Source organism: Erpetoichthys calabaricus, chromosome 9 (genome assembly GCF_900747795.2).
Source record: "Erpetoichthys calabaricus chromosome 9, fErpCal1.3, whole genome shotgun sequence".
Classification (NCBI taxonomy): Eukaryota; Metazoa; Chordata; class Cladistia; order Polypteriformes; family Polypteridae; genus Erpetoichthys; species Erpetoichthys calabaricus.
The window spans coordinates 108,432,397-108,459,903 of record NC_041402.2 but is presented as its reverse complement, the minus strand read 5'-3'; the positions used below and the strand labels follow the sequence as shown (position 1 = coordinate 108,459,903).

General features: G+C 39.8%; 1 protein-coding gene across 1 annotated transcript in view; it reads left to right on the top strand.

Annotated features, from left to right (window-relative positions):
- Window positions 1-27,507, top strand: part of lrp3 (low density lipoprotein receptor-related protein 3) — a 93,689-nt gene that overhangs the window by 25,014 nt on the left and 41,168 nt on the right. Inside the window, 2 exon segments of the mRNA XM_028810061.2 lie at window positions 6,254-6,392; window positions 17,624-17,832. Of these exon segments, the coding sequence (XP_028665894.2) occupies window positions 6,254-6,392; window positions 17,624-17,832 (348 nt within the window).

The following is a 27,507-nucleotide window of genomic DNA, read 5'->3' as shown; positions in this document are numbered from 1 at the left end:
GACGTTAACATGTCCAGAGTTACACCACTGTGTATTAACATAGAGAGCGAGTCCTCCTCCTTTGTGCTTCCCACAGGTACTTGCATATCTGTCCGCTCTAACTGTGCTAAACCCGGGTAGCTCCACGTTAGCATCTGGGATGGTGGTAGTTAGCCACGTTTCGCAAAAGCACAACAAACTGCATTCTCTGTAGGTTCTGACATTTTTCACCAGCACAGCCAGTTCTTTGATCTTATTTGAGATTGAGTTCACATTTCCCAGAATCACAGAAGGCACTGAAGGCTTAAAACACCACTTTCTCACAAGCTGCTTCATTTTTAGCTTAGTGCTCTGCTGCCGCGATACCGCCTTCTTACCTTGTCGGGTAAATAGGGAACCACACCGATACTGGCATTTGTTCTCAGTGCTCGAAGTTGAGTACTTGAATAGACAAGTTTCGGCGTGTAAAAATCCATGCCCACATTGTAAAAGTAAGTGTGTCCAGGGAACGAATCCACATAAAATAAAGTGATAGGAGTGATCAATAAATAAAAATAGAAAAATAAGAGTAGAAAAGTTCACATACACATACAGTCATACACAGAGCTGCTGAAAAGGCTGCCACTCTTGGCGGCGCTGGAACTAGTTTTTGACATAACGACGGACTTGCCCACACCTGCCCATGAAATAGCCTTTGAGTCAATTGTCCAATTACTTTTGAGCCCCTGAAATGAAGGGATTGTGTTAAAAAAATGCTTTAGTTGCCTCACATTTTTATGCAATCGTTTTGTTCACCCCACTGAATTAAAGCTGAAAGTCTGCACTTCAACTGCATCTGAGTTGTTTCATTTAAAATTCATTGTGGTAATGTACAGAACCAAAATTAGAAAATTGTCTTTGTCCAAATATTTATGGACCTAACTGTAGCTCTACTAAGACAAAGACCTTGCAGAGAATCAGAATAAATCAGACTTGTCGTGTAATTGGACTGTTTTAAAAGTGCTTTTGGTGAACAATATCAATCTTCAAAATTAGCTCCAGCTGTATCTGTATATTTTCTCAGTTACACTGTAGCTGCTGTATCTTTTACCCAGAGCACCACCTCTGAAAAGAACGAGGGTGCACTTCTACTCTGCAGTAGATTGCGTCTTGTAAAAGAAATTATTGTAGTTTAAATATATGTCAAAGCCATAAGGATTATAGAACCATTATCTGTGAAATGAAACTAAACTAAATGAGATATCACACCATTGTACAAATTCATCAATAATAGTTCCAAGACGAGTCTTCCTTATCTTGTAAAAGACTCACAATGACAAGAGTCAGCTGCAAATTTCAGAATATGCCTATCCTTATGTAAACTCCTGCAGTCATTTGTATATAAGAGAATGATAAATGATAAGAGATAGGCAACACCCTTGCAGAGTACCAACAGATGTACTTAGGCTGTTAGAGAAACAGACATTAACACTCACTCTTTGTGTTCTGTTTGTTAAAAAGTCCAGAATCCACCCCACCAAGTTAGGGTCCAAATAGAATCGATCCAACAGTATGTCAACTAAAATGTGGGATTGGATCATGTTAAAAGCTAAAGAAAATGCTATAAACAGCAATCTTTCATGGTTTTTTCATCCTTCCAAGTGTTCATACAGTAAATTCAGAAGTGTTGATGTGGCATCCTTGACAGTCCACTTTGCTCTGTATGCAAATTGATGAGTCAAGATGAGCCAGTTTTTTTTAAGTAGCTGTCTCATATTTAACTTCTTAAAGGATTTCATGTTATGAGAAGCTAATGCCACTGGTCTAAAGTTGCTTGATGCTTTGGGGTGTGCAGTTTTTTCCAATGGAATAATAACTACCTGTGTCTAATGGCTGGGCACTTGCTATAAATCTAAGGACATTTCAGATATGGAATGGAATATTGGAGGGAGCATCTCTGCACAGTAATGAAGCAGATGGCCACTTATTCCATCTGGACTTGTGTTTTTCTTTTATGTTTGTTTAAGGACCTTTCTGACAGCATTCTGATCAAAGAAGGACTGACACCTGTCCTCAGTCTGTTCTTTTGCTTACTCACTTCTGAAGCAAAATCCTGTGCTCCAGTTTTGACCCCTGCCAGTTCAACTCAGTTGTTGCTTTTTGTATGAATTCCAGCCATCATCTTCATGCCATTCCATAATGAGCTCAGGTTATCAGTCTGCAGTTAATGTTCTATTGTGTCAGTATGCTTCAGCTTTGCTGCTTTTTTTCATGTTTCACCTCCTGTAATTCTTCTGTTTAATTAATGTTCCATGTTGAAATGCCCTATTTTTCAAGGTAGCAATTCTTTCATCATCTCTGGTAATCCATGGCTTGTTGTTATGGTATATTTTGGCTGATTTCATGGGTATTGTAGTGTCCTCAAGAATTGTATGTAACAGCTTACAGTGTCTACTGTATCAGTTCATTAGTGCCAGCACAGTATTTTTTAAACACTGACGGTGCAGTCAAAACAGACACACAGGCGCTCAACAGAGTCCTCATTCCAGACTTTAATTTGTCTACTTTCCGGTTTTTCTCTCTTAAACATGAGTTTATAGTTTGGAATAACCAGTAATGATCTGATGAACCCAGTGGTGATTTTGCTGTCGATTCATACGCGCCTTTGATGTTGCATTGATCAAGCACTCAGAATTTTTAACCATTATGTCACTTTCCCAATTCATCAAAACTAAGTGTTTTGATTAGTGCACACTAGTTAAAGTCTCCCAAAATAAAATTCAGAGATGGTGATTCAAGCCTCTGAATCACTTTGGAGATGGTGTTAATGGGGTAGAGGGGGAATGGGTACAGCGAGACAGACAAAAGTTTCACATCTTTCATGCACACTTTTTCTGTAACCAGAGCACAGTGCCCGCTCTGATGATGAAATATTTGAAGCATCCGGTCTAAATGTGCATTATTAACTTAGAAAAAACATTTAACTGTATATCTTGTGTTAAAATCTAAAGTATAAGGTTCCAGTCCAGTTACTACATGCCATTCTTACTGTTTGTTTGTGGAGTTAGAATTGTACTAGCATCCTTATCATTAAGTCAAGTCTGTTTAAGTATGGGGACTACTTCAAGGCTGAATCTTGCCAGTTCATGATTTTCTTTTGATATCAAGGCTCAGCCTGGAGAAGTTTGCGGCTGAGTGTCTTGTGGACTGGGTGAGAATTAGCATATTCTGATCCAAGGTTGTGCTCTTTTCCCTTAAAACACTTGTTTGCAGGTTGGGTATCTGCCCAATACAAAAGTGTTAAAGTAGCTTAGGGTCTTGTTCGTAAATACAGGTAGAGGTACCTGATACACCAACACTAGTTCTGAGACTATTTCATCTTTGAAATAAGCTTTCATTTTACTTGCCAGTCTATAGTTCCTCCCTACACTATGGTCATTTGACAGTTTTTCTAACAAAAACGAGGCTTTTATGCAGAGTTGCTGGGTTTTCTGTCACAAATAATGTATATAGCTTGGCAATAAATGCACAGCTTACAGTAGACCTGCAGCTTCTCTGGACCAAGAGGGGCAGGTCTACTAGTTTAGGTGGTTTGAAATTTAGGCAGAGAGGTACTACACAGTGAAAGAAAATATATGTAAGAACCAGTGTTATGCCTTTAGGGAAAGACAAGAAAGAGAAATGAGCAATATGATTGGGAGAGGACAACATAAGAATCAAACTAAAAAACAACACTGTAGTTAAAACCCAAAGAGGCAGAGAATCTGGCAAATAAAGCCCAATGTGAAAAGCAGAATTGTAGTCAAATAAGGTGGATCAAAGATTTGAATAGCATAAATAAAAAGCATTCCAATTTGTAAGAGGTTTTAAGGAGCAGTCTCAAATATTGACATTTCTGTGGTCCCAGCTTATAAATTATTGCTTGTGTGACATCATCCACGTGACCATTGAAGACACCCCTAACAACCAGCTATTGCCTCAAGGAAACAGTTACCCAAAATGGTGGTGTATTTAACAAAACAAAATGGCTTTGCTGTATTTCTAAAACAAGATATTAAAAAAAAATCAACCAACTCAAAATGTTCCTTGATAAACTAAACAATGAATAAACCTTAAGTAAATGTATGAAAAATATTTAATGAACTGCAGGCATTATATCCAGGACATACTGGACACACTGAGTGAGTGAGTGAATTTACAATAGTAGGACATTGGTGAAATTACTCCAGATTTGCAAGTGGAAGTGGACAATTTTTGTCACATACAGGGTAGATGCCCTAAAAAGACAGAGTGCAGTCACTTTGGAGGTGACCTGTTTGACTGAGCCCTTTAAATTCTAACGACAGTTCAATGGCACAAGAATACAAGGTGTCACTAGGGGCCCTAACCAGGTGGCCCTTTTAGCAGGGTAGGCTGCTTGTGACCTGTTGACAGAAGTAATTTCAGTATTGATCAGTAGGTGACCCTGGGCTGGAATTTGAAGGCATCTCAGGTCAGAGAGAGAGAGACCCTGAGAATGAACCAGAAGTGATAGAAATAAAAGTTCCCTTGCAAATACTGTATGTAGTTGGACAAGTGAACAAACAATTCAATTAGCATGAGTACATACTCAGCTTTAGTGTGTCAAGCCTGTGCAAGGAGGGGTGGATTGATGTTAATTTTTTGAGCTGTTATTGAGTTGTCATTCCATGCTTTTGAGTGATCAGAGGTACCCCAACCACACTTTAAGAAAATGCTTCATTTAAAATAATAATAGTATAGTTCTGTTGAAATGCTGCCTTAACTCCAGTATTTTTTTTCAAAGTTATTTGTATAAAATGTAAACTTAGAAGTGATCAACTACTTGGTACATTAATGATTGAGCATAAGACAAAGTAAGTCATGTTAAAAATCAGGCAATTAAAGTGTAGGCAGAGATAGCCATAAACACAAAACAAAATGTAGAACAGGTTAGAGGTTAAGAATAACAATAAACTACTAGGCGCTCAGTTCTAAATAAATAAAAATATAAATAAAAAAATGCTTTGACATTAGCTGTGCAGTGTGTTAGCACTGATCATATCCAATGTTCAGTTTTTAGTTCTCATACCACTGGTATGAGAAGACTTATGAATGATTAATGTTCAACAATTTAATAGAGGGATCAGAGTGGACCCCAGACCGCCTATCTAACAATTATTTCAGACTAAGATCTTGCAATGTAATTTCTATGTAATTCATTTACAGTATATAATAATAATAATAATAATAAGTCATTACATTTATATAGCGCTTTTCTCAGTACTCAAAGCGCTATCCACACAGGGAGGAACCGGGAAGCGAACCCACAATCTTCCACAGTCTCCTTACTGCAAAGCAGCAGCACTACCACTGCGCCACCTGTGAGGACATATACAGTATATACCTTGATTAAAGAACCTGCAGATCTGATCAGATGTTCTATGATTTCCATCCTGTGAGAACAGTTGCTCTGTTACTTTGTCATAGGTGTTGGTTTGGCATGCTTAGCACATAGTCTGCAATATTCTGATAACATAGTCTTTATGAGGCTATATCGAACTTTCTTCTAGCTCTGTTTACTTTGTTTCAGCAGTGTTAACACTGGTGAAAATTGTGTGCATTCTAATGCTGGCATTATCATAGAGAATCCAAAATATACTAAAAGAAACGTTATTGCTGAAATAAATCATTCATTTTAAGCCACACAGATCTCGACTCCAGAGAACCTGGGACAAGGGATTGATAAGCAATGTTGCGCTGAATGCTGTTTCTCAACAGGCATTTTCTTATGATTTAACATATAAAGCAATGATTTTAAATAACCTTTTTCACCAATAAACAAATAATGGACATGCCTTTAATAAAGGTTTCGTTGTTGCCACCTGATGTACTTGTTTTTATTTATTGTTTAATTGAATGATTGATTGGCTGTATTATCTGTACTGTCATTCTGTATTTTTTGTTTGTTTCTGCTGCTATATGCATTTGAATTTCCCCATTGGATTAATAAAGTTTTATCTAATATAATCTATCTGATGAGCTTAATGACTGAGGAGAGGTGTTCTTGGCAGGTGGACATAAGGCAATCTGAATACCCTCAAGTCTCTGAGGATTCTGCAGAGGTGATGTTTGGATACTGTGGAAACAATTGGCATAGCAGTAGGAAACGCATTCCATTAAATAGAGCTTACACAGTTGAGGGTCTTACTAGGCTTTGAAACAATTCTTGAATTCCTTTTTTTATTCCATTTAAAACTTTTTAAGCATATTTTTCTTTATGCCTTTTTCCTTTCAGCTGCTTGCAAAGGGAAGCTGGAACAGCACACAGAACGGAGAGGAGTTATCTATAGCCCATCATGGCCCTTGAATTATCCCACAGGTCTGAATTGTAGCTGGTACATCCAAGGAGACCATGGTGATGTGATTACGATCAGGTACACTTTGGTGTTAAGGATACTAGCAAGATAGCATTAATGGAAGTCCTAGCTTTTATCAGTGAATCTTTTATGTACCTCCAACAAGTACTGGTAACATGTTACTAAGCAGCCTTTTGTGCCAACTTTGAAAATACAGGCTCAGATTTTACTTGTGAACAAGCAAAATACTTTTATTTGCAGTAAATGTGAATATTAAAGCCAACAAACTAAACTGTTTTATCAGAAGATAATAGTAATTTTATAAATGACACCTAAAGGATTCAATTGAAATAAATAAGTTCATTTTTGTAAAGGTCTTTTTTTGCCTGAGTGCAGGCTCACAGTGCTATAACAAGTTCAAAATGCTATTACAAACTTTACAAATTACTAATTACATAATGCATCCACATAAAGACACAGATTTGTTAAAACGCACAGGAAAAAAGCAATTCCAGACTGTTTAACATATATAAATCCTAGCAATATGTATCTATTAATATTATCACTAAACTGTAGCCAGTTGACAAAGGAAGAGCGGAAAAGTAAATCTCCATTCAACAACATTCTTGAAGTAAATAGACATCTGGAGGATCCATGGTCAATTATAATACAAAATCAAAGAAAAAATCTGATACAATTGTAGTCCCACAGACTTAGGCTAACTGGCTGCCCACCCTCTCTTGGACATTCAGTAGTACAAGTCTATGCTTTGCTGTCTAATATGATGACAGAATCTTTCCATCATTGAGTCCCAGGTTCCCAGTAACTCAGATCTTTCAATAGGCGGGTGTTATGAATTGGGTTGTTTAAAATTTTTTATGAGTGCTTGTGTATTTAAAGGTAAATTATTGAATTCCCTTTGGAGTTTATCAAGGTGACCAGTCGAGTGTTAGTTTTTTATTAATCATTGCTTACTTTTTGTGTTGTGGATTATTATGCACTTTCCTCACCATCATTTTGTTTGTTTATGGATGCTGTTATTTTTTTCTCCTATCATTGGGTCAGTACTCTTGTTGTTAGGGGAGTTTTCTTGAAGGACGCTACCTCCAACGGGTTAAAAGGTCATGTTTTGAACACTTCCTCATCTGAGTTTGCTGATGCAAAATACTTTTTGTTGCACACATTTATTCTCTAAATCGAATTACCTAATAGTCATTTTTTGGTTCTGACCATTTGCTTTCTATTTTGTGACATCAGGTTTTTTTGTTTTTTTTTTTTACCTCTTTTGTATCCTGACTCTTGATTTCTCTGATTTTCAGATTTTGTTTTTTTTTCCTTTCTTACTATGCCTTATCTCTTGGTCCTACTCAAAATATTTTTGTTAGTCTCTCTAGCATTATGGTATGAGAACAGCTAGAGAGAGTAGAGTATTGATACCAAGGGACACAGTAGGACATGAAGAAGAGAAACAGAACAGAGGAGGGCTAGTAATGGTTTATAGTTATTATATTACTTATATTTTTATACTATACTATATTTAAATAATAACAAGTAGGTCCTCCAACTTACAGAAAAAACACAGGGGTTGGTGGCAAGATTGGCACTCCAGCAACTCTAAACAAAAACCTCACACTATTCTATTTGAACTAGTGTGGTGCTGAGGTGTCACCCATTGCATTCAGGTCCTTAATTTGTTGTGTGGTGGGTGCAACAATGCACTGTTTCAGTGCATGCTCCCAACCTAATAACCTAATAATAACTGAAAAACAGAGAACAATATGAAAATCTAATCAGCAGTTCCAAACAGGTGTAACCACAAAGGATGCCACTGAGCCCCAAACTACAGACATAGTAATACCCAACACAATTCCAGGTTCAAATAAAGGTTTTTATTTGATAAAAACACCTTCTTCATAAAAGCACCAGCAAAAATACACAATTCTTTTACCTCCAAGAGAGCGTTGGCTACTGCCTCTGACTCATCTCTTTTAAAGTCAATCTTGGAACTGCTTCCGGCCTCCTGCCCAAGTCATCCAGAGCATTTGTGTCTCATGTGGAAACCAGAGTAGTTGTCCCCCAGCAGTGCCCTCTGGTGGTTCCCAAACACCCCAACAGGACTGGGTTTCCAGAGTCCAACTCCCATGCCACCTTGCAAATATCCTGATCAGGTTTAGCCCTGAGGAACACTGACATCTGTCTTTTGGAGGAATTAACTTCTCCTGGCACACTGGTTCAGTTAGTTAATCCATTATGGCCTCCTGGCATGGCAAGAATTCTTCCTTTATCCCAACCAAGATGCCTGTCCTTCCTTCCTGGTACCTTCACAGGCTATGGTAGACCAAGTAGTGATTCTTCACACTTGATTTAAAGGTTGAAATCAAAGGAGCCTCTCTTATTAAAACAGGCAGTTTGTTCTACAGCTTTGGGGTCCTGTAGCTAAAAACTCGACTTTGAATTTTTTTTAGGTAAGCAAGGCCCTGGCCATTTAAGGTTTTATATGTAAGAAAGAGGATTTTAAAATCAGCGGTAACCTTAAGTTGTAGTGGGGCTACATAGTAGTAATAGTGTTGTCAGTGTTAGTACCATGTGCGTCTTGTTTCCATCATCCCGTTTGCTGTTTGTGTGTCAGTGAATGTCGTCCCCGTAAAGGGGGACGGATAATGGGAGGAGACCGCAACCCCAATCCTGGAAAACCACCTGTTTGCTATTATTCAATTACATCCATCTCAGGACTATTTAAGGAATCAGGAGAGAAGGGGAGGAGGAGAAGAAAGAGAGAAGAGGAAGGAGAGGAGAGAGAGGAGGAGATTTTTCACATTCACGACCACGAGCCATCTGTACCTGTTATATTCCACATCGCGCATTTCCATCCAGTTTGTTTTTCTATCCGCCGGATTTGCTTCAATAACCTCATCACGATAGACCCCGGGGTCGGAATTCATCATCCACCACGCGCCGAGGATTCACGGTGAGGCTGCTCCATTTTGTCCGGGAAAATCAAACGACTCATTTTTCGCTAGTTCAGTCAACCGCATTCAGGACAGTTTTTATAACCGGACTCAAGTTCACATTCATTTCCGTATCTCATTCAGTTTTTGGTATTTGTGTTGTTTGTTATATGTTACAGGGGCAAGGGAGGGTTTATTGTGTGTGTATATATATATGGTGTTGTTGCTTTGGTGGAGGGAAATATATATATATATTTATTGTGCATTTTGTTTTTTGTTGTTGCTCGTTTAATATAATTACGTACCTATTTTACATATCCTCTGTTTTTGTGAGCTTAATTAAACTGTCGATTGTGGGGAAAATTTTTATTTGTTAGAGGTACAGCTTGATATTTAGATTCAGCTCAGAAAATTATCCAGGCCATAGGTCTTGGAGGTGTAGCTGCCGGCCAGGTAAGAGGTTGGCCGTTACATAAGTGGTGCCCTCTCTGAGGAATCTTTAAAAAGTACTATCGCTGTCTGCCTTTAATAAAAAATAATAAATCCCTCCGATTACCATCATGTCTGTAGTGTGTGCCGAGCTGGAAGACACCATAGCTTCACTGCGGTGTGAGGAAGGAGTAGCCGGGGCTCGCCACGTCACGGTCAGAGCATGTTCAGCGGTGCAGGAGGTGGTGGATTCTTTACAGTCTCTGTACCTTGAAAATCACCATGGACCTGAAGAGGATGGCCAGGAAGATGTTTCGCCTCCGTGGGAAGATCTGGTGCAGCAACTCGCTCGTGTGAATGAGAGGGTCAGTGAGGTAGCCGAAAGCGCATTAGAACGTGAGGATGCCTTACGGACCCGCATCAGCAGCTTCCAGGAGGAAATGAAAGATTATATAAATGAACAACTTAAACTCCAGGGGCAAGAGATTGTGCTGTGCCTCCAGAGGCGAGAGCGACGCTGGCAAGAATCTCTTCGGGGGAAGTTAGGAGTCTCCAGACATACCGTCAGTCACCTATCCACTCTACGCCTCGGGGGTCTCAAGGCACTATATATGTTACCTGTCCTCCCACCCCTGGGGTACGCCTGGCCTTCCCCAAGCTGGGGGCTCAATATACTACAGATGATGTCCTCAACTTTGTGGAAGAAGGGGAGGCATACTTGGCTGTCACTCCTTTGACAGCTGAAGAACTTTTGGGAGTGATAGGGGCCTCCCTTTCTGGGCCAGTGAGCAGCTGGTGGCTGACAGCAAAGAAAAACATCAGGGACTGAGGATCCTTTCGACAAGCTTTCCTCGCAGCTTTTCTTCCTGAAGATTATGAGACCGAACTTGAAGACAAGCTGCGATCCATGGTGCAACTTCCAGCACAATCCATCCGGGACTTTGCCTATGAATATAGGGCTTTGTGTTTAAAGTGGCGGCCGGCCATGTCCGAAGAAGAGGTGGTCCGCCGCATCCTTAATGCCTGCAACCCGCGGCTAGCTGGGTGTCTCAGAGGGGTTGTGGGGTCTGTTGAAGATCTGGTATGGGTTGGCTCACAAGTGGAACAGGACTGGGGTAACTCCAAGTCGTATTGGAGTAAAATACAGTCCAGTACGAGAGAAACCCAGTCCCTAAGACCCCAGCGAGTCAAGCCTGGCCGGTCAGAGGCCGATCTCACGATTATGCAGGTCAGTGCGTCCCTCCTAGTCGTCCCAGTGTCGCAGCGGGGGTGGCTGGTGGATGCGGTGGTTGACACAGGAAGCCATCACACCCTCATCAAACATAACATTTGGAGGAAGATTTGCCGACCGTCAGAGAAAATAACACCTGCCCCATCTGTCCGATTCTTGTTGGCGGATGGGAGTGAACACAAGGCTTTGGGCAGAGTCCCCCTGAGGTACAGCGTACTGTCCACCACCTGGGAAATAGAGACCTACGTCCTGGATGACCGGCACCTGTCCGTCCCGTTACTCCTTGGGCTGGATTCTTTAACAGCTATGAAAATGACTATTCATCTCTGTCCCAGGGGGTATACGGTGCCAGGGGAAGGGGTATGCGATTTTATACATAAGCCCAGGGAAGACCTAAGTCTGAAGCAAATCAATTTTTACGTAGCAGTGAGGAGTGAAAATCAAACCTCGGCGGCTGCCCCAGTGGAGGAACAACCCGAAGAGGTCAGGCTGGTCCTGAAGAAGTGGTCGGGGGTATGGACTGAGAAATTGGGAGTCGCGCGCGGGGTTACCCACGTGATTCATACCTCCGACGAAGTCCCTGTGAGACACCGGGCATATCGGGTTTCTCCACTGAAGAAGGATATTATTAAACAACATGTAGACAAAATGCTCGCCGAGGGAATAATTGAACCATCTTTCTCCTCCTGGGCGTCCCCTGTAGTCCTAGTGAAGAAAAGAGATGACACCTTTCGTTTCTGGGTGGACTACAGGGGTGTGAACACGAAGACAAACCTGGACGCATATCCCATGCCCCTGGTTCACGAAATACTCGAGTCACTGCATGGAGCGGCTGTTTTTAGCACATTGGACCTCCGCAGTGGCTATTGGCAGGTGCCGATGGATGAGGGGAGTAAAAAGAAGACGGCCGTAATCACCCCTGAGGGCTTGTTCCAATTTAAAACCATGCCTTTTGGTCTAAAGAACCCTGGTGCCACTTTCCAACGGCATATGGAACAAGTGCTGAGGGGATTCATCGGAAAGATATGCTTTGTGTACATTGATGATGTTATTATTTACTCCCCTTCAATAGAACAGCATCTCCAGGACCTGGATATCATCTTTCATTGTCTCCAGCAAGCACACCTCACCCTGAACACAAAAAAGTGTACCTTCATCCAACCCCAAATCCATTTCCTCGGGCATATCGTGTCTGCAGAGGGGGTCGCTGTAGACCCAGAGAAGATTTCGGCCATCCAAGACTACCCCACGCCCACAGACTTAAAATCGTTGCAACGTTTCTTGGGGTTGGTGGGGTGGTACCATAAATACATCCCTCGGTTGGCTGACATAGCGGCTCCCTTAAACCAGCTAAGAAAGAAAGATGTCCCGTGGGAATGGACTAAAGAATGCCAGGACACCGTCGAGCAGCTGAAAGAACATCTACAGAAGCCACCCGTCCTGGCCCAGCCCGATCCACGGCTCACTTTTCAGGTACATACTGACACCAGCAACCTGGGGCTCGGGGCCGTGCTCATCCAAAAAAAAGACAAGGAAGAGAGCGTCATCGCATATGCTTCACGAGCGCTGCACGGTGCCAAGCTCAATTATTCTACAGCTGAAAAGGAGTGTGTGGGCCGTGGAAAAATGGAAACATTTTCTAGAAGGGGTTGTTTTTGAAGTGTACACAGACAACCATGCTCTGACCTGGGTGTTTAATCACCCGAAGACCTCTTCCCGACTGACCAGGTGGGTGCTGCGCCTCCAGAATTTCACCTTCAAGGTGATATACCGGAAGGGCTGTAGCAACATTGTGCCTGACACTCTGTCAAGGGCGTCAGAATCCTCGGGGATGGTGTGCTTGGCAAAAGCAATGAAGGTATTTCCATCACTACCTACTACTCTCTATGATCTGGCCCAAGCACAAGCTTCCAGCCCTTTCTGCCAAAATATTCGGAAGAGCTGGATAACCAGCGTACCGACCGGGTACACTTTGTGGACCTCCAGGGAGTTCTTTATAGATCTGCTCCATCGTGCTTGGGGGACCTGCAGCAACAACTTGTGGTCCCGGAGGCGCTCATCCCCAAGTTTTTGAACTTTTTTCACGACAGTCTTTTAGGTGGTCATCTTGGCCGGACAAAAACCCTCCTGAAGATTCTGGGGGTGGCGTGGTGGCCATCGGTCCGGACAGATGTTTGCCGCCACGTGAAGAACTGCCACACGTGTCAACAGCTGAAGACCCCACCTGGTAAACCATCAGGGATGTTACAATCGACTATTGCAGTTGGACCAGGAGAGACTTTGGGGGTTGATCTGATGGGGCCATTCCCGATGACCAGCTCAGTAAATTATCCAGGCCACAGGTCTTGGAGGTGTAGCTGCCGGCCAGGTATGAGGTCGGCTGTTACAAAGTAATTATCAGTGTGACAACTTAAGAACAGCAATTATGTTTGTAAATTCTAGTTCTTGTAATGATTCTTGCAGCAGCATTTTGAATTAATGGAAATAGTTTATACAGTTAGTGAATAATGCATAGCAATAGGCAGTCTTACTATAAATAAATGCATGAATTAATTTTTCAGTATCCTTCACATGTAGAAACCAACTTAATTTTCCAGTATTTTTAACTAGGAAAAAAACTAGTTTTGAATAGATTTGTAACAAATTTTTTTAAAACACATAATAGTGTCAAATTCAGTAAAACTACTTTATATACTAAATTCAGCAATGACCATATACTGTTGCAGTCTGTATCACTCACCCCAATAAATACAGTATGTTTTTCTGTATTCAGAGTTAAATAGTACTCATCCATCCACTCCTTTAACTCACTGACACAAGTAATTAAGGACAACATCGGAGAAACTTTATTTGGTCTAAAAGAAAGTTATAACTGGGTATTGTAAGAATATAATGTTTTCTAAAGATAGTTGCCAATGGAAGCATGTAAAGAGAAAACAGTAAAGGTCTGAGTACTAAGGCCTGCAGAACACTATATTTATCTTCTAAATATAATAACGGAGTACTGTCAGCAGACTTCTGTATATACTAATATCAACTTGATAACTACAGTCTACATCATGCAAGGATGATGCTTGAAAACCACTCTGTTCTGCTGCAGAGACTAAAAAATTACATTTGATCAGTGGTGTCAAAGGCTGCACTTAATAACATAATTATTGTGAACATCTCTTCATCAGAAGATATTATAATGTTTATAACATTGGTTAGTGCCATTTCTGTACGTGAATGCCAGATTGGAATTTCTGAAATAAATTGTGTTGCCTGAGGTAATACTGAAGCATGGAGCTTACCTTTTCAAATACTTCAGAAGGAAGAGATAAAATTGTTATAGGTCTATAATTTTAAGAGTATGTGGGGCTAACTCAGATTTCTTCAGTAATGGTCTAATTAACGGAAGTAAAGGAAGAAAACTTAAATTTGCAAGTAACATTAAATGAAATATCACTAATAACATTTATTTCTACAGCACATTTTCATAAACTGGATGCAGCTCAAAGTGCTTTACAAGATTTTAAGGAAATAGTAACAAACAAAGAAAAGCAAATTAAAATTAAGCAAGAATAATAATGAAAAAATAACAAGAAATAAATAATACACACAAGATAGGGATATAATAGTGAATTATAGTCCTTATATATAGAATTATACATCTACAAAAATGTTAGTCTTACAGTGAAACAATTTCTGGAAAATTATAAATAATGAAAAGTGGATTGAGCATTGCAAAGTTAATGCAACTTTTTAACCTAATGATCAAAGTTAATAGGGTATAATGCATTAGTAAATTTGTAAATTTAAGAAACTAATACATGGCATGTAATTAATTATAGTTAAAAAAGCTGTTTTTTTATACCTTGAGAAGGTAAAGTCTCTTTCTTTTTGAGTATGCAGGCTTTGAGGTGAGTGTTTAATTGGAAAAGGAGGAGGCAGAGTGATAAGCTGTATTTTAGTTGTTTCCTACTGCAATCACTTCAACATCTTCTTCATTAGCAGTGTTGATCCAATGTGGAATACAGCTTCAGATGCATGCAATTTTTTTAACATATTGCATTTAGATTACTTTACACTAAATAAATGTTAAATAAATATATGTTAGTAAGGTATATAATACTGTATTTTGTTCAAAATAAACCAGATTCTCCCTTCCAATACCCATTTAGATAGCATGAAAAAAGATTTAACATATTACATCACATTACCACTCAAATGTAATGCAATAATTAAAAGATCAGTTTAGCATGCTCGGTTTACTGGACAACATTGATTCATACCAATCATATTCTAAAAAGTTTCTCTTTTGTAATCAATTTTTTATTGATGTCAAAAACAAATAGTAAGGCAACAAAAAAGGAAAAACATTTTATACTGTTGTTCAAAGGTTAATTTAACTGTTTTCATGTTTAAGTTAAAAGGAAACATCCTTTTTCCATTGTGTTATGGTAGGTGGATTAGTATTCTTCTAGCAGAGCAAGGTAACATGATGTGCTAATATTACAGTGTAAGTTATCACATTAGATTGTTCATTAAGCAGTAATACCAAAGTGTGTATTACACCAAATAATTCTTTAAGTGGCAATTGTGTAAGAAGAGAATATAAGCAAATAAATTCTGAGCTGTGGACATTCTCAGAGCAAGTGGTCCACTGAAGCAAGTTAAAGCAGATGCCTGACAGCATCTCTCATATTTAGTGTCTTGTTACATTTTGATAAGGCTGAGTTTAGAAAAAAACATGTGTGCAATATATAATTTAAATCAAGACAAATTTCGAGCTGTGTAAAGTAATCTTTGTCTTGATACAGAAAACATAATGATACTTTTAGTAAGTTCTGTATTTAGTTATTAGTATAATCTATACTTATATCTAAATTGAGAATTGTTCACAGTGCTGCCGTGAAAAGCAATATATAAAAAAATAAGCTGTATTGTATAATTTTGAGCAAGATTTCACACAAACCCATACTAAATGTGTTTTATTGATGGCTGGCCAATTGTTATCTGAGACTCTCATTGAAAGATGTTATTTCCAGTGCTATCAGATCATCCTGGAGTGTGATCTATTCATTTTATTATTGTTAATGTCTTTTAATTTATTGAACATTCACATGTTTGTTTTTTATCAATAATATTCAACTTACTCATGTAGAAAGTATAGAATACTATAATGATGAAGAGTACATTTTTGCCTGGATGTTAATGTTTTTAGTGTAGAGAATAGAACAAAGAAAGAATATATTTTCTTGTTGGCTGCTAAGCATGAGAAATCTTTTCTTAAATATGTTCTTTTTTGACCTTTTTGTTGTTTTTCAAGGTCGCTGTCATATTTCCTGCGAAAAAGTGGCATGCTGAGACTTTTTTTTAATGATCAGCATTGTGTATGCTAAGAAGTATGTAGCATGGCACCTCACAATAGGCATCTCTGAACAATAGATAGCTACAGTGAGGCCATTATATATAAAAATAAAAAGATGTGAATGTTGAATAAAGTAATCACACAAACGAATGGCCAAACACAGGCACATAACATGTATAAAACCAAAAGGAAAATAAACCTGGTTTCCCCTCTAAGCCTTACTATACAGTTATTTAATTCCTGTTTACTGTATCTGGTGGGCTGGCTCTGTGCTTCTGTCTCTCTCTCTCTCTCTCTCTTTCTCTCTCTCTCTTAATATCTGTCTTTCTTTCTCTCTCTAAATACCCTGGCCTCTCTCCCTCCCACCAGTCAGGACTTTGTTATTTTTCTCCTCTCAACTGTAAGTTCAGTTAAACCATGTGTTTGCATTTTCTGTAAATTGCCTCCAATGTACAGCTATTATGTGTAACACTCTGTGACAACACCTGTTCTCCGGGGGATATGTGCCTTCAGCTGCCTTTAAAGGGCCAAGTCTCTATGGCAATCCCCAAGCAGCTCAGTGTACCAAATCTTTCTTTCTGGAACAGTATGGCTTCAATCAAGTCAGAGGTTTCTCTTTGATAGCTGAGGGACAACCACTTAATCCAGCTTTAGAACATTTTGCGGTGCTGTGGGTTTCCTTCTGTTGCCTAGGACACTAGGACACTATTGAGCCTTGTTCCTACATTGCACTGCCCCCCAAACACCTTTAGGTCATATAACCATCAATTCATATTTTAATATATACTGTACATAAAGCGACATATGGGGTGAAACAAGCTGCACTTTCACCTTCTATACAAGGTGTAGTTTAGAAGAAAACATGGTTTCTTACAAACACTAGTCAGAGAGATGTGGGATCAGCAGCTTGTCAGCTACCTTAGTGTACAACTGTCACATATCATAGCAATAAAATATTTTAAACATGTCTCACCAATGAATGCCTGAGCATTCCACTGGCTATAGGGCTTCTGTCTTTCAACTTTGTCTTGAATGTTGTATCTCTGTCCCTCTCTAGTGGAGCAGCTCTAGAAAAATGCTTTTGAACTTTATTAAGTTTGAGAAGACTTCAACTGAGTCAAGTCTTATTATAGATTAGTTATGTTTTCTGTCTGTTACATTGTTGCTGAAAGACTTAAAGTTTTCAAGAATATATTCTATCGTGTTCTGGACTCAATTTATGTATTATATGATGTTGTAACTTGTACTGTATATAAAATAGATAAACACTGTTATGATAAGTATTTACAGTAAATTCAGCTGGCTTTCAAAAATGTAATTATGTGTTTATTTTAAATTTGCTATATAGTTTCAGGAACTTTGATTTACAAGAGTCTCATCAGTGCACATTGGATTGGCTTCTGATAGGTCCTGCATCAAAGAAAGAAGAGTTCCGGATTTGTGGCTCAATTGTCCCCCCTCCTTTCATCTCATCTCGAGATCATGTTTGGATATTCTTTCACTCTGATGCCTCAAACACTGAACAGGCTCAGGGTTTCAGGCTGTCCTACATCCGAGGTGAGAAATACATTTGTTTAGATGGTGATGTGGATGAAATAAGGAAGATGCAAGCAAATCTAACAAGAAAGCTTTTTTTCAGTGTTATAATGTGCTTACAAAACCAATATAATTATGAAAATATTGATTTACAGAAGTTTTGTGAACTTCCAGTATCCTTCTAGTGTAACAAAATTTAATTTACTTTATACCAGAGTTAAACAAAGCAGAAGCAGATTCAAATTGTATGTAGAAAAAAACAGTGAGCCAAACATTTTTATATTTTTAAATTTTTGTATATCTATACATTGGCATTTTATATAGTAATGAAGTTTTTATTTTCAATGACAGATATCCAACACAAGAGGTGATTTAAGGGACTGAGCTGGGTTTTTATTTGTGAAGTTCTGCATGGGAACAGATTCCTGCATTGGCATGTACTCTTCATTACTTAATATAAGAAATATATTTTTAGAAAAATATTCTGGTTAATATTCTGTTTTCTCCTTTGATTTTCATGCTTGTCATATAAGAGAATAATATAAGTTGTTCATTGTTTGTTTGTCATTTTAGGCTTTATAGAGAACAGTGTTCTACAGAGCAAGGAACATGTATAAAGTAGATTTTTTATTTACTTATACTACTTGTTTCTGTTAGCTATATCTGCTGTAGTCCTTTTGAGATTGCAGCTACATTTTTGCAATTTTTACCTTTCTTTTTGGAACAAATCAGCAATCTTGATGTGAAGAGACCATTTGGCCCATCAAGCTTGGTAAACTTATTCACTTAATGTTTCTAATATAACATCAAGTTCACGTTTGAAGGTCCCCAATATACTGTTATTTGCTATCCTACTTGATAACTGTACTATCAAAAAATACAGAAGAAATTTATATTTGAACTGAATTCATTACAGAATCAGCTCCCTCTGGTGTAGGCTCTGAATGCGCCCATTGGGTTTCCTCTGGTGCTTCTTGTGAATTGTACAAAGTAATATAGCAGCATGTGGTTCATTTCATCAGACCCATACCAGTGCCAATGCACCAAATATTCCACACTGGAACCCCAATGGCAGGAATTCAAACAGTGTTGTACTTTGTACTCCATGTTTCCATCAATCTGTTCCCAGACCGGAAAGCTGTTAATAATAAAACCTTTGTCGGAGAATGTAGAGTAAAGAAGGCAGAGGATTTCAGAAATTAATATTTCAACTAAACCCTTAGCAGAGGGAAGCAGTTTGATCATAGGAATAAAGAGGGAACTTTTAGAGAACTAGTCATCCACAACCAAAACTATAGTGAGAGAAAGGAGAAGGGTATCGCTACAGCCAGGAGCCAAATTTTGAGTAGGAGCGGCAATGTCAAGTGGAAGGGATTACAGTGTAGAGCGGGTGGGGGTTTTTGGCCTGTTAACATCTGATTGGTAAATAGAAAATCTCTTGCAATTGTGCACGTTTCCTGACGCACAGGACTGAAATGCTGGCTTGAAATCCCAGCCCAGGAGTTGCCTATGCAATGAGTATGCTAAAATAAATAAACACATTTATTGTGTGGGTTCTTTTTGTCTTTATTCTTGTATGATCTATTAATTCACGTGTAAAAAATAAAATGACACACCAGGAGCCTCATGCATAACGCCATGCGTAGAATTCGCAGTATAACATGATGTAAGCACAAAAGCGGAAATGTGCTTACGCACAAAAAAATCCAGATGGCATAAAAACTGGCAACTTCCACGTTCTTCCGCTCCATAAATCCCGGTCAGTGTGAAAAGTAACGCACGTGCATGCGCCTGCTATCCCGCCCCAATTCCTCCCAGAATTATGCCTCTTTGAATATGCAAATCAATATAAATAGCCCTTAAGCTCTGCCTTCTGTGAAAAGCCAATGGCAAAAGCATGGGGGAAAATAAAAGAATTTCAGTGAATACCAAGTGGAGGGAAGAAAAAACATACTATTTGTTGGTTTAAACAAGGGGTGTTGAACTCCGGGCCTGGAGGGCCGCAGTGGCTACAGATTTTCATTCTGACCCTTTTCCTAATCAGTGAGTAGTTTTCACTGCTAATTAACTCCTTTTCCCTTCATTTCAATAGCCCTGTTTTTAAGGATTCAGTCCTCTGAATTGATTTGTTTCTTCATTAAATGGCAGCCAAACAGAAATGAGACATGAAACTAGCCAACAGATGACCAGCTAAATTGGGATTTCAAACTCCAACCAATTTCACTCCACCCAGTCTCTTAATGAGAAGCTGATTCTTGCTGTTAATTAAGCCTGTTATTTAATTCAATGGCTTGTTGCTGCTCTCATTCTGCCACAGCAGACATTTCCAAATCTGTTGATTTTTCTGTTTTTTCTGTTATATGGTGGCTCGTTTTGTGTCTCATTATTGTTTGGCTACTAATTAAGGAAAAAGAGACAATTATGGGGCCTGAGTCAAGTTAATTAAAACTAAAGCAAAAGAAGTTAATCAGCGTAAAAAATGTCTCACTAATGAAGAAGATGGTTAGAATGAAAGCATGCAGCCACTGCGGCCCTCGAGGACTGGAGTTCAACACCTGTGGTTTAAACAGTGGTATAAACAACAAAAGGAAGTTGATTGAGTGACATAGAGTGTCGGAGAAACCCGAAAGCTGAGGTTCACAAAGTCGCACAGTGCCCGAAGTTAAAAAGTTGTCAGACATCAAAGTTGCTGTGAAAAGGTGAGTCGTAGCCCACCATCTGAGTGTCATATGAAAGCTTATTAGGGTACAGAGAAAAAAAAAAGGCACACCGTAGAAAAAAGCACGAAATGTCAACTTTAATCTCTAAATTTCCACTTTAATCATGTAGTTTATTTTGTCATTAAAGTAGAACATCATAAACTTCATCTTAAAATCGTTTAATGTACTAGTTTCTCAATCCCATCGTAACTAAAGTAGCACATTAAATGCTTTGTTTTGTATTTGATCATCTATGTGCTCTGTGTGTGAATCACTACATGCTTCCGGGCTTTCCCTTCCTCCGACAGGACACAGAATGCATTACATTCGTGATATTACAGCTCTCTGAATAATTAAAATACTGAGATGTATACATGATTTCATTTAAATGATGATAGGAGTTAAAGCATGTTATTAAACATGGGAACACGTGGTGCAGTAATTGTTCATGTCTCACGCAAGATGCCTGCTGCGCCATGCGCAACCTTCGATTAAATACTTTATTGTAGCAGTACTGTCTCTTTCAAACGTACTAACCTCCAATTCCTGTCCTTACTTTTCTTTCTCCAAATACCCAATTGCCACACAATCAGCTCTGTAATTGGGGGGCGGAATGGTGGCTCTGAGGCTAGGGATCTGCACTGGCAATTGGAAGGTTGCCAGTTCAAATCCCATAAATGCCAATAGGGACTCTGCTCTGTTGGGCCCTTGAGCAAGGCCCTTAACCTGCAATCGCTAAGCACTTTGAGTAGTGAGAAAGCGCTATATAAATGCAAAGAATTATTATTATTATCTGTAAGCTTAGAACGCAGATTCTTCAAAACTTTTAAGGAACATTGAAATATCTTCGTAGTACGTGTTTAATTATTCTATCCATCTATCCTTCCAGTGTCGCGTCAGCACCAGCAAGAATACAGCATGAGGCAGGAATAATCTGTGAACGCAGCGCCAGAGTCTTGCTAGTGCTGCGGCACCGTGTCCTCACATGTTTAATTATTAACAATATACATTATTTAAATTAAGTTAAAGTTTTATCTTTATAATATAATAAACATATTTTGCTGCATTTCATCTTAAAAATGATATCGTCATCATATGCAAATACGTGCTTTATAAAGTGGCTCAGGTTGTGCAATATTATAACTGTATCGCAAGTTTACAGTGAGGTAATTGTACTTGTAAGTATAAACAGTTCTATAAAGAGCACTTGATGGACTGATTGAGTGCGTTTAGACTTCTTGGGATGAAACTGTTTCTGAACTGCGAGGTCAGTACAGGAAAGGCTCTGAAGCGTTTGCCGTTTGAGAGAAGTTCAATAGACAGCATGGCAGAGGCAGTGTGTGCTTGATGCTGTATACCGATAATTCTCTTTCCAATTAGCTGCTGTAGAACTGTGATTCCACGCTCAGATACAGTAATATAAATACTATGAGTGGTGCAGTGAGAGTAATATGGAAAAGAGGATCCACTGTGGCAACACCTATCGGGAGCAGCTCAAAAGAATAAGAAGGTGCAGTGAGAGTAACAACGCTAAAGCAGTTATGGTATTTGGAATAGTTTGACCATTCTGTGGACCATTATATTGTTACAGGTTAAATACAATCAGATGCATTAAACTAATAAACAATATGCAGTTAATTTCAGTGTATTTATAAAGCCGTGTCAGGGATGTGGATCTAAAAAAGAAAGGGTAACCACACAGGAACAGTAGCACTGCTTTGACGCTGGTGCCGCCAGCCTGCAAAACCAAGCATAGAACTTGCATACAACAAGGTATGAGCTATCCATGGAAATGTGCACCTTTCCACAAACAAGACATGCAGGCCAGTTATAATAAAAGTATCAATATCTGCTGTCTATTCAAGCCCACCATACCAGATCACAGCAGAGCTGTTTAAAGCACACAATGCCCAAATAGCCTACAGAGGTAGTTAAGAATGATCTTACAAGATCCATCGGCTACTCAAAATTCATTCCATCAGGACAGCTCTGCCTGTATCCTACAGTATGAAGACAGCTCCTCTGAGGTCTCAGAGGGCCAATTTGTACAAATGAAAACTTGCAGCTGGGAGAAGATTGGCTTGTGTTCAGAAGCCTGTTGAAGCTCAAGGAAAGGGACACTGATTTAGAATTAAGCATATGGACAAATTTATAGTAGCTGCTGTTAAGCCTTGAGTCAGTGGTGGAGTAGAGGGAGATGAAGGGCACGACATTTTCATGGTGAGAGGTAAAAACTATAATATAAAGTTACACTGTTAGAATTGCTGCAGCAGCAGTAAATACCGTAAGGCTTGTGCCAAGTGCCTGATGTTATCATTAGAGCTGTAAGGACCTCAATGGTAAGTGATTTCCCACATATGAAGGAACATGTGCTTCACCCTTGCCAACAGAGTATTTTTGTTGAAATGTACTTAATGACAAATAGACAAAGGCAATGGGTCATTTCCTACCATCCAGTAGCTGGGACAGCACTTCTCCTAGTACTATACTGGAATCATTGCATATAAGAGAATTGGATTATAGTGTCAAAGAAAAGGTGGAGGTATGAGTTGTTGTATCCAGCAGGGGGGCATATGCTCCCTGGGCAGAGGTTTGTTAGAGATTTCAGCCTTTACTATACCACTAGTAAACATAAAAATATATAAAATAAAGTATTATATAATTATCTAGTGGTGGAAAAAAAAATCAGTAACACTGAAGGAAGATTATATTATATTTCACTCATGGTAAATCAAATATCATTATACTTGACCAAAGCATGATGCAGTTGAGGTTTCCTGTGATTAACACTTGTCCAGTCTTTTACAGAGAGCATTGGAAAGCATTGTGTTCTAGGCACGGGCAAGAATGACATCTTCCATCCGTCCGTAGGTGACCTCTGGAGTTCCATGCGGTTGCTTGAATTTTATACCTTCTCTTTGAAAATGCAACCTCCAAGCATGGGCACATTCTGATTTGCTGGTTCAGTACTCACAGAGCTTTTTGGGTCCCTGCACATTCCTTCTTTCCCTGAATACCATGCCTTGAACACCTTTTTTTCTTGTCATGAGTCTGTCTCCTCAACCATCAACCAGCTTGCTTTGCAATATTAAGTTGGGAAGCCCCAAAAATAGCTGAATGATCTCGGCAACCCTGGCCAAAATAGTGACCAAGGCAAGGAGGCACTTCAGCACTATATAACACCTGATTCATCTCATCTCCCTGCCTTGTATGTTATGTGAGAGACACATGTCTTTTCCTATCAGGTGTCTTACCTAAATGTGTGGTCTCTGTTCATTTATTGAATTTATTAAAATCATTAAAATGGTTGGAGATAACAATAGCGTCATAAATGCAAGATTTGATTGTAAATTGTTATCTATAAAGAAATAATCAATGCTTGAGTAACAGTGATGTACTGTTGAGAAGAAGAAATATTCTCTTAAGTACCTGGTGCGTAGATATTTATCAAAATCACTTTATAATTAAATAAATTACCTATCACCATCACATATCACCCTTCAAGATCAGATACTACATCTGATACGGCAAATGAAATTGTTCTATGAGTTACGATTCCCACACCTCTTGTTTTCTTTGTATAGCTGGAGTGGAATAATTTGTCCAGTCCAGTCTCTTTGCAACCGAAACTGATCCTTGCTGATTAAGTGAGTCTCCTGTAAAAATACTATCATCGCTTTTAGATCTGTTAGGTGAGAAAATTCTTTCTTTCTCTTTAATTTGTGGTTAAGACCATTGACATTCCAAAGTTCACTGTTTGGTTATAGAGATATTGCTTCTGAACTTTTGTTGTCATTTTATAATCTTAAATTAAGGTTGTACGTTATTACATATGATAGCTTTAACCTTAATTTCCAATATTGCCAGGAGTTGTGGCTATGAAGCCTATTGTTGTGTTGGCATTTACAATTGTGGGGATGAAAAGGATAGATCAGAAATACTGTAGCTTGCTCTCTTTCTGTCCTCCCCAGACCCCCCGTTCCCCAATTTTGCCTCCCCAAGTGAGGATTAGACCACAATTCACAAAGTACCAGTACTCTGACATGCCTAGAGACACAGCACGTCCAGAACAAAAGAAGCCCCTAAGCAGTGGTGTAGAAGGAATAGAGTAGAGATATCCATTGGCAATACAGTCCAAATACTATAAACCTAGAATATAATCTTGAACAGGCTCAAAAGAATAAACCCAGGGTATGATGTTAAACAGTACCCATGGAGATGCATATATTATAGTACGATCCTAATAAAGCAGGTGTGTGATGTTAAATAGTCCCTTTAGGAAAAAAGTCTCATTGCAAATAGGCCAAATTGCAGATAAAGTTTTCTTTGCCTTGCCAGGACTAGATAGATAGATTATAGATAGATGATAGATTATAGATAGATTATAGATAGATGATAGATAGAAGATAGATAGATGATAGATAGATACTTTATTAATCCCAAGGGGAAATTCACATACTCCAGCAGCAGCATACTGGTACAAAAAAAACAATATTAAATTAAAGAGTAATAAAAAGGTAGGTAAAAACTGACAATAACTTTTTAACGTTTACCCCCCCATACCCCCCCCCCCCCCCCCCCCCCCCCCACGGGTGGAATTGAAGAGTCACATAGTTTGGGGGAGGAACGATCTCCTCAGTCTGTCAGTGGAGCAGGACAGTGACAGCAGTCTGTCGCTGAAGCTGCTCCTCTGTCTGGAGGTGACACTGTTTAGTGGATGCAGTGGATTCTCCATAATTGATAGGAGCCTGCTGAGCGCCCGTCGCTCTCCAACGGATGTCAAACTGTCCAGCTCCATGCCTACAATAGAGCCTGCCTTCCTCACCTGTTTATTCAGGCATGAGGCATTCTTCTTCTTTATGCTGCCTCCCCAGCACACCACTGCATAGAAGAGGACATTCACCACAACTGTCTGATAGAACATATGCAGCATCTTATTGCAGATGTTGAAGGACGCCAAGGAAGTATAGCCGGCTCTGTCCTCTCTTGCACAGAGAATCAGTGTTGGCAGTCTAGTCCAATTTATCATCCAGCTGCACTCCCAGGTATTTATAGGTCTGTACCCTCTGCACACAGTCACCTCTGATGATCATGGGGTCCAGGAGGGGCCTGGGCCTCCTAAAATCCACCACCAGCTCCTTGGTTTTGCTGGTGTTCAGGTGTAAGTGGTTTGAGTCGCACCATTTAACAAAGTCCTTGATGAGGTTCCTATACTCCTCCTCCTGCCCACTCCTGATGCAGCCCACGATAGCAGTGTCGTCAGTGAACTTTTGCACGTGGCAGGACTCCGAGTTATATTGGAAGTCCGATGTATATAGGCTGAACAGGACTGGAGAAAGTACAGTCCCCTGCGGCGCTGCTGTGTTGCTGACCACAATGTCAGACCTTCAGTTTCTGAGATGCACATACTGAGGTCTGTTTGTAAGATAATCCACGATCCATGCCACTAGGTATGAATCTACTCCCATCTCTGTCAGCTTGTCCCTAAGGAGCAGAGGTTGGATGGTGTTGAAGGCACTAGAGAAGTCTAGAAACATAATTCTTACAGCACCACTGCCTCTGTCCAAGTAGGAGAATGATCGGTGTAGCATATAGATGATGGCATCCTCCGCTTCCACCTTCTCCTGGTATGCGACCTGCATAGGGTCGAGGGAGTGGCATACCTGTGGCCTCAGGTGGTGAAGCAGCAGCCGCTCCATGTTCTTCATCACATGTAACGTCGGAGCGACAGGCCGGAAGTCGTTCAGCTCACTAGGACGTGATACCTTTGGGACTGGGGTGATACAAGATGTTTTCCAAGGCCTTGGGACTCTCCCCTGTTCCAGGCTCAGGTTGAAGACTCCCCAGCTCCAACACACAGGCCTTCAGCAGTCGTGGCGATACTCCATCTGGACCCGCTGCTTTGCTGGTACGAAGTCTCCTCAGCTCTTTGCTCACCTGCGCTGCTGTAATTGTGGGTGGGGATGTCTCTCCTATGCTGGTATCAGCAGAAGGATGGGTGGAGAGTGTAGTACTCCGAGGTGAGAGTGGGTTAGGGTGATCAAACCTGTTAAAGAAGTTGTTCATTTGGTTTGCTCTCTTCACGTCTCTGTCGATGGTGCCACCCCGCTTTGAGCTGCAGCCAGTGATGATCTTCATCCCATCCCACACTTCCTTCATGCTGTTATTCTGCAACTTCTGCTCCAGCTTTCTCCTGTACTGCTCCTTCACTGCCCTGAGCTAGACTCTGAGTTCCTTGAGCTCATGCTGATCACCACCTTTAAAAGCCCTTTTCTTTTGGTTCAAAAGGCCCTTGATGTCACTTGTAATCCATGGCTTGTTGTTAGCATAGCAGCGTACTGTTCTTACTGGAACATGTAACTCCCAATCGTATTTCAAAAAGTGTCTGGATGAATTTTATTAGCACTTTTTCTGCTTTACCTGGAGAACTAAAACTATAGAAATTGTCTTGAATATCTACTCTTAATTTATCAGGATACAAGAGGCTGTATCTAAATTCGGCTTTGCGTAAGCGCCGTTTAATGCTGTAAAATGCAGCACATTTAGCAGCTGTTGAAGGTGAAAAATCAGGGAAAATGTGAGAAGCGACATCAGATTAATTTTAGATTGCAATTCATTGAAATTTACAATAAGGCCTCTATGGTTTGAGGCAGCCTGGTGTCTGATTTGAAGTCCTCTCCAATTATCTGAGAGAATAGTTCAGCGATGAATTTCACTGGGTTAGGGCTTTCATGGTTTTCAGGGATACCTTCAATTCTGATATTCATCCATCCATCCATTTTCCAACCCGCTGAATCCGAACACAGGGTCACGGGGGTCTGCTGGAGCCAATCCCAGCCAACACAGGGCACAAGGCAGGAACCAATCCCAGGCAGGGTGCCAACCCACCGCAGCAATTCTGATATTATTTTTTCTATTTCCATCTTCCAGCACAGTTACTCTGTCTCTAAGCACTTTGCATTCGGATTTAGTAGCCATTGCTTTTTTATCAGCGGCA